General features: G+C 42.8%; 1 protein-coding gene across 25 annotated transcripts in view; it reads right to left on the bottom strand.

Annotated features, from left to right (window-relative positions):
* Positions 1–14,525, bottom strand: part of LOC132378921 (sorbin and SH3 domain-containing protein 1-like) — a 242,548-nt gene that overhangs the window by 61,030 nt on the left and 166,993 nt on the right. For 21 of the 25 annotated variants that reach the window (XR_009507222.1, XR_009507223.1, XM_059946245.1 and 18 more), the window contains 4 exons: positions 10,406–10,468; positions 9,812–9,859; positions 4,442–4,571; positions 2,069–2,183 (listed from right to left, as the gene is read on the bottom strand). Coding sequence is in view for 23 of the 25 variants with exons in the window: in XM_059946245.1 (XP_059802228.1) it covers positions 2,069–2,183; positions 4,442–4,571; positions 9,812–9,859; positions 10,406–10,468 (356 nt within the window). In the remaining 2 variants the exon portion in view is untranslated. The remainder of the gene's footprint in view (positions 1–2,068; positions 2,184–4,441; positions 4,572–9,811; positions 9,860–10,405; positions 10,469–14,525) is intronic. The other 4 variants (XM_059946257.1, XM_059946248.1, XM_059946254.1 and 1 more) reach the window with 1 other exon arrangement.

Below are 14,525 nucleotides of genomic sequence, written 5' to 3'. Positions count from 1 at the left end.
TGCTCACCCGCACGAGCAGGACTCATTGCCCAGTCATTGTGTAGTAGTCATACATAGCCATTGTACTTTGCCTAGTTTAGGTCTTTGCGAATCGAGAGCTGCCACCATAGGTCTGTTACAAGCAGAACATGTGCTCAGATTGAACCAATGAGAGCTTGGCCAGAATGCCAAGCACCCATTTCCCACACCAAAACCCCAAGCACCCGGTAAGAAAAAAGAATGCCAGGTTTAGAGAGGTATCTCTACCCTCTGACTTTCCAAGTCCCAGACCACTGCGTACCTCACGCATAAAAGTCCATCTAATAACACTGGAATATGGCTTTACATACAGGCTGAACCCACATGAGACTCCTCTCAGACAAGGCAGAACCAAGTTGATAAATTGAAAAAAAAAATTTGGCCGAAATTTGCTCTTAGCTCCAATGAACTAAAGATGGATTTGTGATGTGTATTCAAAATAAGGAATTGTGTTTGCTTAGTTATAAATAGTATTACCAAATGTGGCAAAGTGTAGTTCATCTGGAATTACTACAACGCTTTGGCTTTTTAGCTGTAAATTTCCATTTGACTGTCTTTAAACACTAGCAGTTTTAAACATATTATTTGTTTAAAGTATAAATCTGATTAATTATGGAGAGGGCAAGAACGAAAGTAGTTTGTTTATTTATTTATTGAGATACAGCATGGAATTGGCCCTTCTGTTCCTTCGAGCTGAGCTGCCCAGCAATCCACTAATCACAGGACTATTTATAATGGCCAATTAACCAACCAACTGGTACGTCTTTGGACTGAGGGAGGAAGCTGGAGCACCCAGAGAAAACCCACTTGGTCACGGGGAGAACGAACAAACTCCTTATAGGCAGTGGCGGGAATTGAACCAGTTCACTGAGACTGTAAAGAGTTGTACTAACCACAATGCCTTCACGTCACCCCAATCCGCTGCAGTAATCAGCAAAGCATTGTATGTTGCCGCTTAGAACAGGAGGTCCTGTTCAATGGAAGCATAAGAAGACACCAGATCTTCCTGAATTTTTGGCCATTAATATTGAGCTTCGAGCATTGAAGTAAATGATCATCAGGTAAGTCACAACCATAAGGTATTGCAGTCACAAAAATTGCCAAGTGATCTCACCTATTGATTTCATTGTTAAAATTACATAAGCTAGAAGAGAGGATCTGTGCAGCAAAGAGCACTCTCACAATGAGGAAGTCTGTCTCATTCTGACTTCTGCGAAGTACTGTTTCTTTATAAGCTAATAAAAAGGATTTTTCCAGTGATAATCAGCAATGTTTTTCACTCAGTGATGGTGAGATGGCCAATTACCGGAAAATCAGGGACCTAAACCTCAGCTGAGAAACCCAAGCACAAGGAAAGGAGCTTGAGAAAAGAACACTAGACGAAAGGACAGTTGTACATGGGGGAACACCGCTTCAGGCATTTCTGAAATGGGCTTATTGACATGCTTTGAATTAGTTTTCAGACTTCAGCATTTGGATTATAGTGAACTGAGTGAAATATAAAAATTATTTTACCAAAGGAGACATTTTATCAGTTGATTAGTTGCTTTGAGAATGCCAGTCATTCACTGCGAACTTGTTAAGCCAATGCACATTGAGATTTCTTAGTTATGGTGCAACAATCAGCATTGTTACATTAAAAGGCTGTGATTTGTGATAACCGGAAAGGCATAGCAGGTCAGGCAGAATCTGTACGGAGAGAAAGAAACATTTCATTTGGTGAAGGATATGAATCTAAAATGTTGATTCTGCTTCTTCCTCCACAGGCGCTGTTTGACCTGCTAATTATTCCCAGTTTCTTCTGTATTTATTTCAGAAATGCAGCATCTGCGGGTTTTTATTGCTTTCAGTGAGCTGTGGTTGCTTTTTACAGGGCTGGGAAGAGAGTATTTGAAACGAATCAGGATTTTCTTCCCAAAGCTGTTTTTTTTTCATTTCTGCAGATGTGCATATAGTAGGAGTTAAACGGACAGCCTTTTAGACTGAAGAACAGAGAGACGAACTTCAAAGCCGGCAACTGGAGCAAGAATAAACCAAGCTCATACACTACCGTTTTCTCATGAGCTAGTACTGAAGACTTTCCTGGTTCATAATCAAAAATGCTCTTTGGCTCAGCCCGATACCGCCGTGTATCCACTTTTTTGTCCAGCGGTCCCCAATTGTTCCTGGAAGAGGAGAAAGGTATTCACAGAAACTGAAAACCGCCTCGAAGGATAGTCCCTAATCAAAGATGCTGTTAATCCCCTTGGGGAAAGAGGCATAGATAGGGTAAATAGTCAAAATCTTTTTCCCATGGGGGGGGTCAAAAACACGATGACATAGCAATAAGATGACAGGTAGGGCATTAAAATGATATTTGAGTGGAATGAGTTTTTTTTAAACGTTCAGAAAGTGGTTGCAATCTGGGAGTAACTGTCAGAGGTGATGACTAAATCAAATATAGTCATTATGTTGAAGAGATATTTAGAGAGACATTCAAATTATCATCACATGCCGTGCTGTATGACGTAGGCGATCATGGTCTTTGACTATGATTGTTCTCAGCAAATTCTCCCACAGAAGTGGCTTGCCATTGCCTTCTTCTGGGCAGTGTCTTTACAATACAGGTGACTCCAGCCATTATCAATACACTCCAGAGATGGTCTGCCTGGCGTCAGTAGTCGCATAACCAGGACTTGTGATAAGATTAGCTGCTCATACAACTATCCACCACCTGTTTCCATGGCTTCATGTGACCCTAATTGGGAGAGCTAAGCAGGTGCTACATCTTGTCCAAGGGTAAATTGCAGGCTAGTGGAGGGAAAGAGGTAAAGAGATATCTCTACCCCACTACCCAAAAAACCTATATATCCGAGACGTAAAATGATATTGTCCTCATGTGGGCAAGTAGGATTACTGGAGATGGGCAGAACAGTGGGCATACACAGGGTGGGCCAAAGCACACACTGCCAGTCTCTTCGAGACTATTACTCTATGCATCAGCACCCCTACCCCAGTCTCAAAGGAATGCAATGAGAGGTCAGGCTGGAGACTCACTCACTTCACAGGATGCAATTAATCCTTGAAAATGGACAGGATCAGGCAAATCAGCACAGCTCGTTGACTTGTATATCTCTTTATGCTTACTGTGGTCACTGTAAGTTTCTGTGGGAAAAATTATCTCACTGTGTTTGGGTAACAAATTCCAGGATTTAGATAACTGATGAAGGAATTTCCAAGTCAGAATGGTATGGTGCACTTTGCAGACAACACATTCTGCAGCTACATTGAGTTGACACTTCTGGGGAAGTAAACATTCAGATTGAGTGTTGAAGCTGCACTTATCTGGAAAATCATAGACTAGTTACAGAGCAAGGGGAGGCTACTTTGCCCGTTGGGTTCATACACCTCTGCAGGCTTGCAAATTATGTGCTTATCTCCTCGAAGACCACTGTGGAACCTGCCTCCACCACATCTATGGGCATTGCTTCCTGATTCTACCTATAGGCTACTTAAAAAATGATTTTCCTCATCTCCCTCTATATCTCATTTCCCTTTAGTTTATACCCAAGGGCCCCAAGACTCAAACTCTGCACCTAAGGAAGCATCCTCTATCCACTCAGTCCAAACTCCTTATCTTATATACTTCAACCAAGCCTCTCCTTTGCCAAAGGAAACAGCTGCACCATCATGAACCTACATTGTATCAATCCTCACTGCAAGGTCAGTGGTGAAAAGGATAAGCAGCTCCAAGTCACTCAGTACCAACATCTCAGAGGATCTATCTGAGCCCAACACGTGAATGCAAACACAACAAGTACACACAAATGCCGAGACTTCATCAGGAGAGCATCCTGATGGGTTGCATCACCATCTAATTTGGAGATGCCAATGCGCAGGATCGCAAGCGGCTTCAGTAGGCTGCAGACGCAGCCAGCACCATCATGAGCCCAGGCCCCACCACCGTCAAGGGTATCTTCAAAAGATATACCTTGAGGATACCTCAAGAAGGTAGCATCCCTCAGAAAGGGCCCTCACCAGATGGGACATGCCCTCTTCTTATTACAACAGTCAGGGAAGACCTACTCTATATTTTTAGAATAGTTTTTTCCGCTCTGCCTTCTGATTTCTGAATGGTCCATTAACTCATGAACAGTCCCTCATTATTCCTTTTTTTTTGCACTCCTCATTTTCTTAATCTTCTTTATTGTAACAACAAATTTCACAACTTATGTCAGTGACTATAAACCTGATTTTAACCCTGATTCAAGTTGAACTTAGCGAATGGTGGAAAGGGTTTTGTGTGTCCAGAGGCGAGTGACTTACCCAGCCTTGAACCTGCCCTTGTGCGTCTCGACCAATTAAGTTCTCTATTGAAGAAGCTGGACTTGAACCATTGACTCAGGGACTGGTAACTCATTAGAAAGGAGAGTTGAAACTTTACCTCTCAGAGAGTGGTTTCAGCGAGGAGGACCGGGTTGGTAGGGGTAAGGTGGCTGATCTTCGCTCGATGGTCTCAGAGTCAGAGGTGTCCATTGCACTCTTGGATCGAGGAACAAATGTTTGGCTTTTCACTGCAGGAAACAGAAAGAATCCATTAGTGGAACAAAAAATGGCAGTATTACCTATTGTACTCAGCTACACCAAAGCTTGCCAGGGTCATCCCAAACCAAAAGAAGTCCTGAGCAACACACACAAAATGGTGGAGTCACAGCACCTATGGAGAAGAATGAACTGTCAACAATTCAGGCCAAAGCCCTTTTATCAGGGCAAGAAAGGAAGGGGGCAGAAGCAAGGAGGTGGGGGAAGGGGATGGGAAGGAGTATAAGCTAGCTGGTGATGGGTGAGATGAAGTGATGAAGTGAGGAGGAAGGTCAGAGGTTGAGGGAGGGGATATGAAGCTGGGAGATGGTCGGTGGAAGAGGTAACGTCAATGAAGGAACCTAATAGGACAGGATAGGACAGTGGACCATGGAAAAAAGGGAAGGAGGAGAGGCACCAATGGGAGATGATAGGCAGGTGAGGAGAAAAGAAGGGTTAAAAGAGTAACCAAAAAGGGAATAAAGAAGAGAAGGGGGAGGGGGTGGAATTACCAGAAATTCGAGAAATCAATGTTCATTCCATCAAGTTGGAGGCTAGCCATACGGAATATCAGGTGCTGCTCCTTCAGCCAATGTTTGGCCTCGTCACAACAAAAGAGGCAGCCGTGGACAGGCATGTCAGATTGGAATTTATTTATTTGTTCATGGGATCAGCAGCATTAGTGGGTCAAGAGCTACCTGTGGACAGGATGAGGGAAGTATGGTCGATCTCTTGCTCTGAAGGACAGCAGTGAACCCAGTGAGTGTTTATTTTAATCTGCTAGTGTTGTTGCTTCCCCAGTGTTGGCTCTAGATGTAGCAGCTGCAATAGAATTTGAACTTGCAATTCAGTGACCTAATTACTCTGCTCCATACAATAATGCACTGTGATTAACTGTGGCCGATAAGAATCCGGCTGTAGCAGGGACATTATGACATTACAATGCATCTAGAGAGAAAATTGTGTTATGCAGCCAACTCTTCCCCACCCAGTTGCTAGTGTGCCTCTGGGAGCACGCAGGATTACTGACACAACAGTCAATGTGCCTGACTAAAGAAGGGATTGTACATGGACAATGACCACTTAGATCAGATGAACCCACACAGTGGGAACGTTGATGGTTTATTCCCCTTCAGAGAAGCCGCCTGACCTGCTGAGTTCCTCCAATATTGTGCGTGTGGAGCTCACCATTTCCAGCAGCTGCAGTGTCTCGTGTTTATCATGAGAATGCATTTCCAGTTTACAAGATACTTTGGATGACAGGGAGGACACTCTGGAGGGGTTAGGCATTAAGTGAGGCTAGTGAGAGGAAGAGTATGCAAGAGAACAAGAGAGGGAGAAAGTCGGGAGAGAGACAGAGATAGAGAAATTGAAGGAGAAAGGGAGAGATGGAGAGAGCACACCAAAGAGAAAAAGGGAGGGGAAATAAACCAGTCTGTAAGTGCAAGGAAAGCTGATTCCTAATCTGATGGTCCCATGGAATTGAAGCACAGGATGGAATAAACACCCACTGGAATCTGGGAAGAGAGTAAACGGGCAGGAGGAAAACAGAAGCAAGGGGTTTGGGGTGAGGGAATGGGGTTTGCATGGCAGGAGAGAGGGAACACAACTGGAGGTGCATGGAGTGAGGGGTTTGGGGTGAGGGAATAGGATTTGCATGGCAGGAGAGAGGGAACACAACTGGAGGTGCATGGAGTGAGGGGTTTGGAGTGAGGGAACGGGGTTTGCACGGCAGGAGAGAGGGAACACAAATGGAGGTGCCTGCTGCTTTTCATCCCAACCCAGTTTTGGTTCCAGTCAGTTCAGCAAATCGACCAGTGTAAACAATGATAAGTGACACATCCAAATTCTCTGGAGCTGCTTGGGCGCTTTCCCTTTTAAATCAAGTGAGAATGTAATTTGCAGTCAGGTCACAGAGTGATTTCTTTTTGTTACATAATCTTATCTCCATTTAAAAGCACCAACCCTGACTATCTCATTGCTCTCAGAAGCCAACATTTAATCTGCTACCATTTAATCTCACTCGTCATTAAAAAGTGGTTAATTAATTTCAAACAGCTACTTCATATCTGCATAATTAACAATAATAAAGAGTAATAAAGGCAGCAGATATCCTTCTAATAAATTCCTCATTTGGACAACTTTTTTAAATCTAATTCTGAAAGAAACTAACTATTAATAATATTATTAAAAGCCATTTAAAAATGTTTAGAATCCTTATGATTATATTTAATGAATATTGTTATTAAAAGGCACTTAAAATTAAGTATAATCTCATAAGGTAACTAACCATTTTAAATGACTTTTACAAAATATACTGTGGGCACGCAATTACTTTAACATTTCTGGGAACAAACTAAACCCTTCTTTTCAAGACTTTAAACTTACATTGGAATTTCCTGATTATGGAATAAACTGACAATTTTAAATGAAAAAATAAATAATTGATTTTCAATCAATTAAAAAAAAAACAGACAATGCCTTGCCACTTCAGATGCTGGAAGCCTGAAATTAAAACTGGTGGCGGGTTTTTGCTCATCTATGTTGACCCTTATTTCGCTCTCCATAGATGCTGCTAGGTCTGCTGAATGTTTCCACAATCCCCTGTTTTTATGCAGTGTTACTGTTGCCAATCCAACGTACCAGTGATGTTCTATGGGTACAGCCCTTGCCTGTTCAACAAGGGGGAAAATTGGAAAGGTCACAGTTGCTTGGTCAAAGGGACTGTGAACAAATGAGCAGTTTGCAAGTATCAGCCTGTTTCTATAGACAATGGTGCATGCTAAGCACACAGAGGAGCTACAGATTCTCTTCACTGCTGGTGCTGTTTTCACTCATTCTGTAGTTTCCATGGTTACTCTTTTTCATGACAGCCACATACTTCTATATTTCACAACTTTCTGCAAAAAGATTCAAATCCAGACTAACGCCAATGAGCTGCTTCATGGAAGTCAAAGTACAAAGCAAATCTGATATGATACATGACACTGATTTTAAAGACCAACTTGCAATTGTATTAGATAAAGGTCGTCCCTGAACAAAGCCCCCAATATTTCTAGTTTGCACTTTTCCAGCTCCCTACCACCATAGTTGTTCACAGTGGATTCATTCTTGCTGCTGTTGCATTGAAGAAGACAGTCCTACTGCTGTCAGTACCATTGGTGTCCGTGATTGGGAGTATCCCTGACACTGTGTACTCCTGTCAACAGTGTAAGACAGTCCTTATGGGGACTGGGCTGGATGCAAATTCATAAACCCAAGAGATTCTGCTGATGCTGGAAATCCAGCGTAACACACACCAAACTCTGGAGGAACTCAGCAAATCAGGCAGCATCCATGGAAATGAATGAACAGTCGGCATTTCAAGCCAAGGCCCTTCATCAGGACTGGAAAGGAAGGGGGAAGACATCAGAATAGAAAGGTGGGGAGAGGGGGAGGCGAACTGGCTGGACGGTGCGAGTTGAAGCCAGGTGGGTAGCAAAGGTAAATAAATGGCTGAAAAATAAGGAATCTGTTAGGAGGGGAGAGTGGACCATGGGAGAAAGAGAAGTAGGTGGGGTGCCAGAGGGAGGTGAGGAAAAGAGGTACGTGACCAGAGTGAGGAATAGAAGAGGGAAGGGGGAGGAAAATGTTCTTACTCCTCTGCTTGGACTAGTCCACTGAAAGAGCAAACAAAATGTTTTCTGACGGTTGCCCTATGCTGCATTGTAGAGACTGACCAGAAGGTCACAAGTTATTTTGGGTCCTTGTCCATCCAATTATGCTCTGGTCTGAAGCAAATTCCCAGAGATGTCCTTCATCCCAAACTACATCTCCAGATTAAAACTTTTGCAAAGTAGTAAAAGCCAGAAAAGGTTTCATTTTTATTTATTTTCAGCAGAGCTCACGTCCTGTGAATGTGCTGCTTAAATTACCAAGCCAGATGATATAAAACTGTAGGTCTCAGAGTCTGCATAGACACAGTGGGCGAATGGCCTGATTCTATGCTGTACAACTTGACAGCCATGGCTTTGAGGAACATGAACATAAGAAGTGGGAGCTATAAGTCAGTCAGCCCTTCATGCCTGCTCCCCCATTCATCAAGATCAAGGCCGATCTACCTTAGTGAATTGTCCTCCACCATCCCCTTCCTAATCTTTTGACTTCTTAAATGGCCAAACAGAATGGATTTCCACAGAGATGGGGCAAAGATGCATCTCCTACACCTGTAAATAATTATCACTTATGGCAGATTTGATGACTTTTGCCTGTCTAACCACCCACCACCCTCCCCCCCCCCCTTTTCCCAACACCCAAAAACACATGATTGGCTCAGAACCATTCAAAGAATTGAGGGCAGCAACTGGATCAAACTGCAGTGTTGCCCTGGCTGTTTCCCAGAAAACCACTGAATGCCTAAGCCAACAAATGGAATGTAATACATGATTAGTTTTGGAAATCAGAAAATCTACAGAACTTTGCCAGTCTGGTGAAGTGTCATTGACTAAAACAGTAAATGTTTCTCTTTTCCTAGACGTTGCCTGACCTGTTGAGTGTTCCCAGCATTTTCTATTTGATTGCTTTGCCTACTATAGATCTAACACACAAGAGTTTATACAGAGCAAAACACAAAAATCTGGAGGAACTCAGCAGATCAGGCAGCATTTATGAAGGGGAATAAACAGATTCACTGGACTAATTCTAGGCATGGTTGGTTTGCTGTAGGAGAGATTAAGTAGACTAGATGTGCATTCACTTGGGCAAGGGTTCTCAAACTTTATGCATTGGACCAATGCCATTAAGCAAGGGGGCCATCAACCCCAAGTTGAGAACCCCTGCACTAGAGTTTAGAATGATGGCAAACTTCATTAAAACTTAGAAAATTCTTAAAGGACTCAATGAGCAGTCTGAGACCTGGTAATGCAGTTTGACATAAAGATGATGACCATTTAAGATTGAGATATAGAGGATATATTTTCCTGTTCAGAAAGTGGTGAACTTCTCAACTTTCCAACACAGCAGCTGTGCAGGCTCAGTCACTGTGCACATTCAAGACAGAGATCAACAGATTTACGGATATCAAAGGAAACTAGGAACATGGGCATCATGCAATAGAATCGAGGTGGAAAATCGGCCAGGGTCTTGCAGAATGGTGGTGGACCAGTCTCCAACTGATCAAATGGCTAAATCTCTTAATGGTCAATGTTTAGCTCCAACAATGTTTGCAACTTATCACCAGAAGGAAACTACTCACCATCTTCTGAGAAAGGGTACCGTGAGGAGTAATCATCTAGTTCGTCATCTGAAAGAAAAATACTCAATGAGAAGACCATGCTCAGTTTGTTTTGGTATTTCGGTATTGCTCTATCAGCTGTCTCTGTACACACAATAACTGCATTCTATGGCGCTTGATTCAAACTGCAGTGGTGCAGTGTTATCCTATCACATAGTCAGATGTACAAGTTAGAGTAGATAGTTAGATACAGGTACTGCACACAAATCCAATTCGGATGGTTTTGCATCATCTAAGATTGGAATAATGGTTAACTTTTGCATTTCCAGAAACATTACCAATCCCTGTTTTGGACTCCATCTGCAAGGAATACCGTTGCAAAATAGAGAATGTTTAAAATTAAACAGTGGAAAAAAAAAACTCTTTTAGGCATTTAACTTTGCTACAGAGCAGCTGGAGTCCAACTTGCACAGAAGCTAATCTCTCACTATCACCACTACTGACTCAGTGAAGTGTTTATGTATATTGACACCATTGCTTTTAGTCACGAAGCAAAGGGAATTATATGTTAGAAACTCCAGGGGTAACACAGGACAGCTGAGAAATAAATTGTACCTTCTAGAATTTCTCTCTTAGCAATCTCTGAGAAGACATAGGTTGGAGTGTAAGTCTCCTTTTCTAGGAAAGAAATGGAAAGGGGAGCTAAAATGGGTGAGCAGTACATGCAACTAAATTAGGAAAAGAATTAGCTGGTACGGTCACACAGGAAAGCAGAAGTAAAATGTATTAAAGAACTGAAAATGGTCCAACACAAGGCTTAAGTTGAATTGAAAATGCTTCTCCTGGACCTTCTCTGAATTCCATGGGAACTACCCTACAGTGCTTAAATGCAACAAATCAGGTTGATTCCTTATGATACATTGAGGTATGGAAGTCATAACCCAACCCAATTCTCCCCTCACTGATCACCCATATCCATACACATCCAAACAAGAGACCGCTGAAAAGCTGCTAGCTTTGGAACCCAGACGGTTCAGAAACAGAGGTTGAGTGTGGGATGGAACATACAAACATAGTGGCTCTATATCATATAGGAAGACACATGTTCCTTTTAAAACTACGTCCCAAGTAATAAAATCATTGCCCAATAGAGACTGGTAAACCTCAGACCTTGGTCACATGAACTAAATTCCAATAGGTAAAACTATTTCAGTGTAAACAAAATTAAAATGAAATAATTTTCACACAATGAAGAAAAATAAGTTAAAATTAAGTTAATAAGATTCTATTCAATCAATGCTGTCTTACAAAGGTTCATTTTGTACAGAAAAGGGAAACCAGAATCTAAAAGCCCAATAGTTAAAGTTCTCCTGTCTGGAGAGCCTTATACAGTCAAAACTTCCAACTTGTCAGAGCAGAAACCTCTCAAGTGAGGGGAGGATTATGGTGGAGGACAAATGTATCACAAGTTACTACTCCACAGAGGTAATCATCACTGAAGCTTCCACTTGCGTAGATGTGCTATGTTAGATTATTCTCTATCTATTTAGTACTAGTCATGTGAGGAGGGCACATAGGTGAAGAATGATGGCAGCAGGAAGGGCATTAAGATAAAATAAAGAAAAAGCCAAAATCTGCTGGAGAAGCCAAACCTCTTGCCTCTACTCTAACGGGCTCTGTACACCTATGGTCAATCGTGCAATACAGACCTCAAGGAGGGCAGTATGGAGAGTGCAAAATGTTGTTAATCCTGCACTTGAGCTGACCTACTCACTGAACTGGAATAATGTCAGTCAAGCATTTGCCTGTGCAGTGTTACACACACTCATCACAATGTCACATCCAGGATTGCAGTCAATTGACAAGTCTCAAAGGAAAGAAGAATCAGTCTGTCCTCCTGCAGAGACCCTTACTGGGAAGAACGTTCTTTTTCCAAGTGTACAGTCTCTTCAGCCTCAGGCGGACTGCCAGCACACACAAGGCAGCCATTTGGCAAGATATCACGCAGGGCCTAGTAACCGAAGAACTCGCTTGCTGGGACAAATATCCTCATTAGACAAGTGTGCAGGGAGATAGACCTGCTTGCAAAAAGCAGCGTCGTTGCCAGTGTACATGAGCAAACTGATCTGTTTCCGTTCAAAGCCATTACTGTTTGCCAAAGTAACAGAAGAACCTGCCACAAACCAACTTCTTGGCAGATACTACACGAACAAAGAGGTGTTAGCCTCCGAGGTCACAGTTCAGGAGTACCCAAAAGGAATTCACGTGATCTTCCTCCACAAACTAATAGAAGCATATTGCCTGGACAATACCAGTGTAACGTCTCAGGGTAAGTGACATCAGTGATGAAGGGTTCTAGATCACTGACCTCGTGTGGAAAGTTTGTCAGCAAAGTGGCATCAACTGGCTTTAGCCTGTTCACCCTCAACAGCTTTACTCACCATTATTCACACTCTCCCTCACAAGCAAGAGGGAGGGCAACATCTGGCCACAAATTTAAAATATGTTCCAAGATAATGCTATTGTCATCACGATGATAGGATTTAATTCAGATTCAAGGGATCTACATAGAATCAACTCCTGGATCCAGTAACAGATCCACGACAGGGGCTGCAATGTATAAGCCATGAAGGTAGAAACAGAGAGTAGTCACAAAATGAAGAGTCACCTATTAACAGATACGGACAGCTATTTCTCTCAGAGAAATTCTCTTCCTCAAACAGAGGTGGACACAGAGCCTTTGCATCCTTTTAAGGCAGTGGTAGATAAATTCTTGCTAAGCAAGGGGTGAGGACTTATGCAAGGCAGGAGAGCATTCATATTTGAGATTTCAATTGCAGTGGTTTCCAAATGAACCTGATTGGTGCCAGTTACACCAGGTCTGTTTCTTCATGTTTCTGGCCTCCCCAGGCTCCTACCGATCCCTGATCCTTGACATCATCTTTGCAGGTTTTGAAAACAGACATATCCATTCTATAGCGAACCCCCATTTAAAAAAAGCACAGCAAGTGAAAATGGTCATGGGTTGGGCTTGCCCAGCCACTTGAAACTGGAATTGATTTATTATTGCCAGTTCCAGTGGGAAGTTTGTCTTGCACAGTGCATTGAGGTAGCACAAGGTAAAACAACAAAAGACTGCAAAATGAAGTGTTACAGCTATGGAGAAGAACAGTGCAGGTAGACAATAAGTTGTAAGATCATAATGAGATAGATGGAGATGAAGAGTCTATCACATTGTGGCAATGGAACAGTAGTGAATCCTGGAGGATGTCAAAACTAATTCTGCTCTATACCATCTGGCCAGATGTAATAATTTTCCTTGAATAGATTTGAACTTTTTGAAATATGTTGGCCAAGCTGAACTCTCCAAAAATGGCAGAGTAATCTCCAGGACGCTACTGCTTAGATGGAACATGAAGTGAGCTTCTGAATTCTCCACTCAGATTGATTATCGGAGGCATGGAGATGATGAGCAAGAAGGGCAACTGGCTGGATCCAATAGATATGAGTAGTGGGACCCTTCATAGACGAGCAGTCAGGTGGCCAATAATAAATATTTGGGGACAGAAGCTGGTGGTGATTGACACATTATGTCACCAATGATATGTGAGAGTGGTACAGCTGAATGCAAGATAACGTGTGATCAAATCTCCAAGTATGCATCCGATTGACTGATTTTGGCAATTTCAATAGCTAGGGAGGGAACTGGATACAAGTCCAGACCAGTGTGGTAGGCTTTCCTGCTTGAAGGTCAAAACCCACTATAATGAACACCTAACTCAGGACAGACAGAGCCAGCATGCATCTCCTTATGTGGTGTACAGGTGCCGTAGAGAAAGAGACAAGGCAGATTTGTATTGCAACCATTTTCACGTCAAGAATATCACATCGCAGCTCTTAGATGCAAGCACAGCAAAGCTTCTAGCTCTCTGCTAAAGGCCAGGGCATTAGGCAATTTAATGAAACTCATAGGAAACAGACTTTGAAAGCAGAAAGGAATCTGATCTGTGGATGTCAGATTCCATTCACGGCGTTACCTTCCGATTTAGGACTGGGAGTCGTCTCGGGAAACACGTAGCTGGGTGTATAAGGATTTTCTTCTGCAGCAGAAAAAAGCAGATTGCAACTCTTAAAACCATCTCACCCACCTCTACACCCCACTTTCACAACCCCCTAGCGAGGTGACCCACTGATCAAAGTGTTTACAGGTTGGAGGTCCTCTCCTGGCCCACCTGAGCATGGGCCACTGAAGACAGAGGAGCCGGCAATTTGACTGCAGTTTGTGGCCAAATGCCAATCCTGTCTCCTGTTCCCATATCCAGTCTCTGTTCCAAGACACTGAAGATAGTTCTCAGCATATTTCAATCTTCCTCCCAAGCCCAGAATCAGTTACAGCCCTAAATGCAGCTAACACTTGCTCAGTCTCGATCGGGGAAACATTCAGGGCCTTTGCTCAACAAATGGCTGAGAACCAGCCCATGGACAATCTGCTCACCAATGGTGCTTATCTTGTATCTACAATACAAAAACGCCAGGAATTCTTTTGTCCATCCAGTCCTTACAATACCCCACACAAGCTACTCCCATGATCCCACATCCCTTCATTCAGCTATTTCAGGCATCCCAACCTAAACCACTAATAAAGGTTAACATCCCGCAATAAAGGGTGGCATCCAATTGCTGCATAGACTGAGAGAGAACATTCAAACAAGCTAGACATTTGAAAGAAATCCTC

Source organism: Hypanus sabinus, chromosome 21, assembly GCF_030144855.1.
Source record: "Hypanus sabinus isolate sHypSab1 chromosome 21, sHypSab1.hap1, whole genome shotgun sequence".
NCBI classification, from domain to species: domain Eukaryota; kingdom Metazoa; phylum Chordata; class Chondrichthyes; order Myliobatiformes; family Dasyatidae; genus Hypanus; species Hypanus sabinus.
Note: the sequence above shows the minus strand (reverse complement) of the source record. Positions and strands in the feature narration are given on the sequence as shown.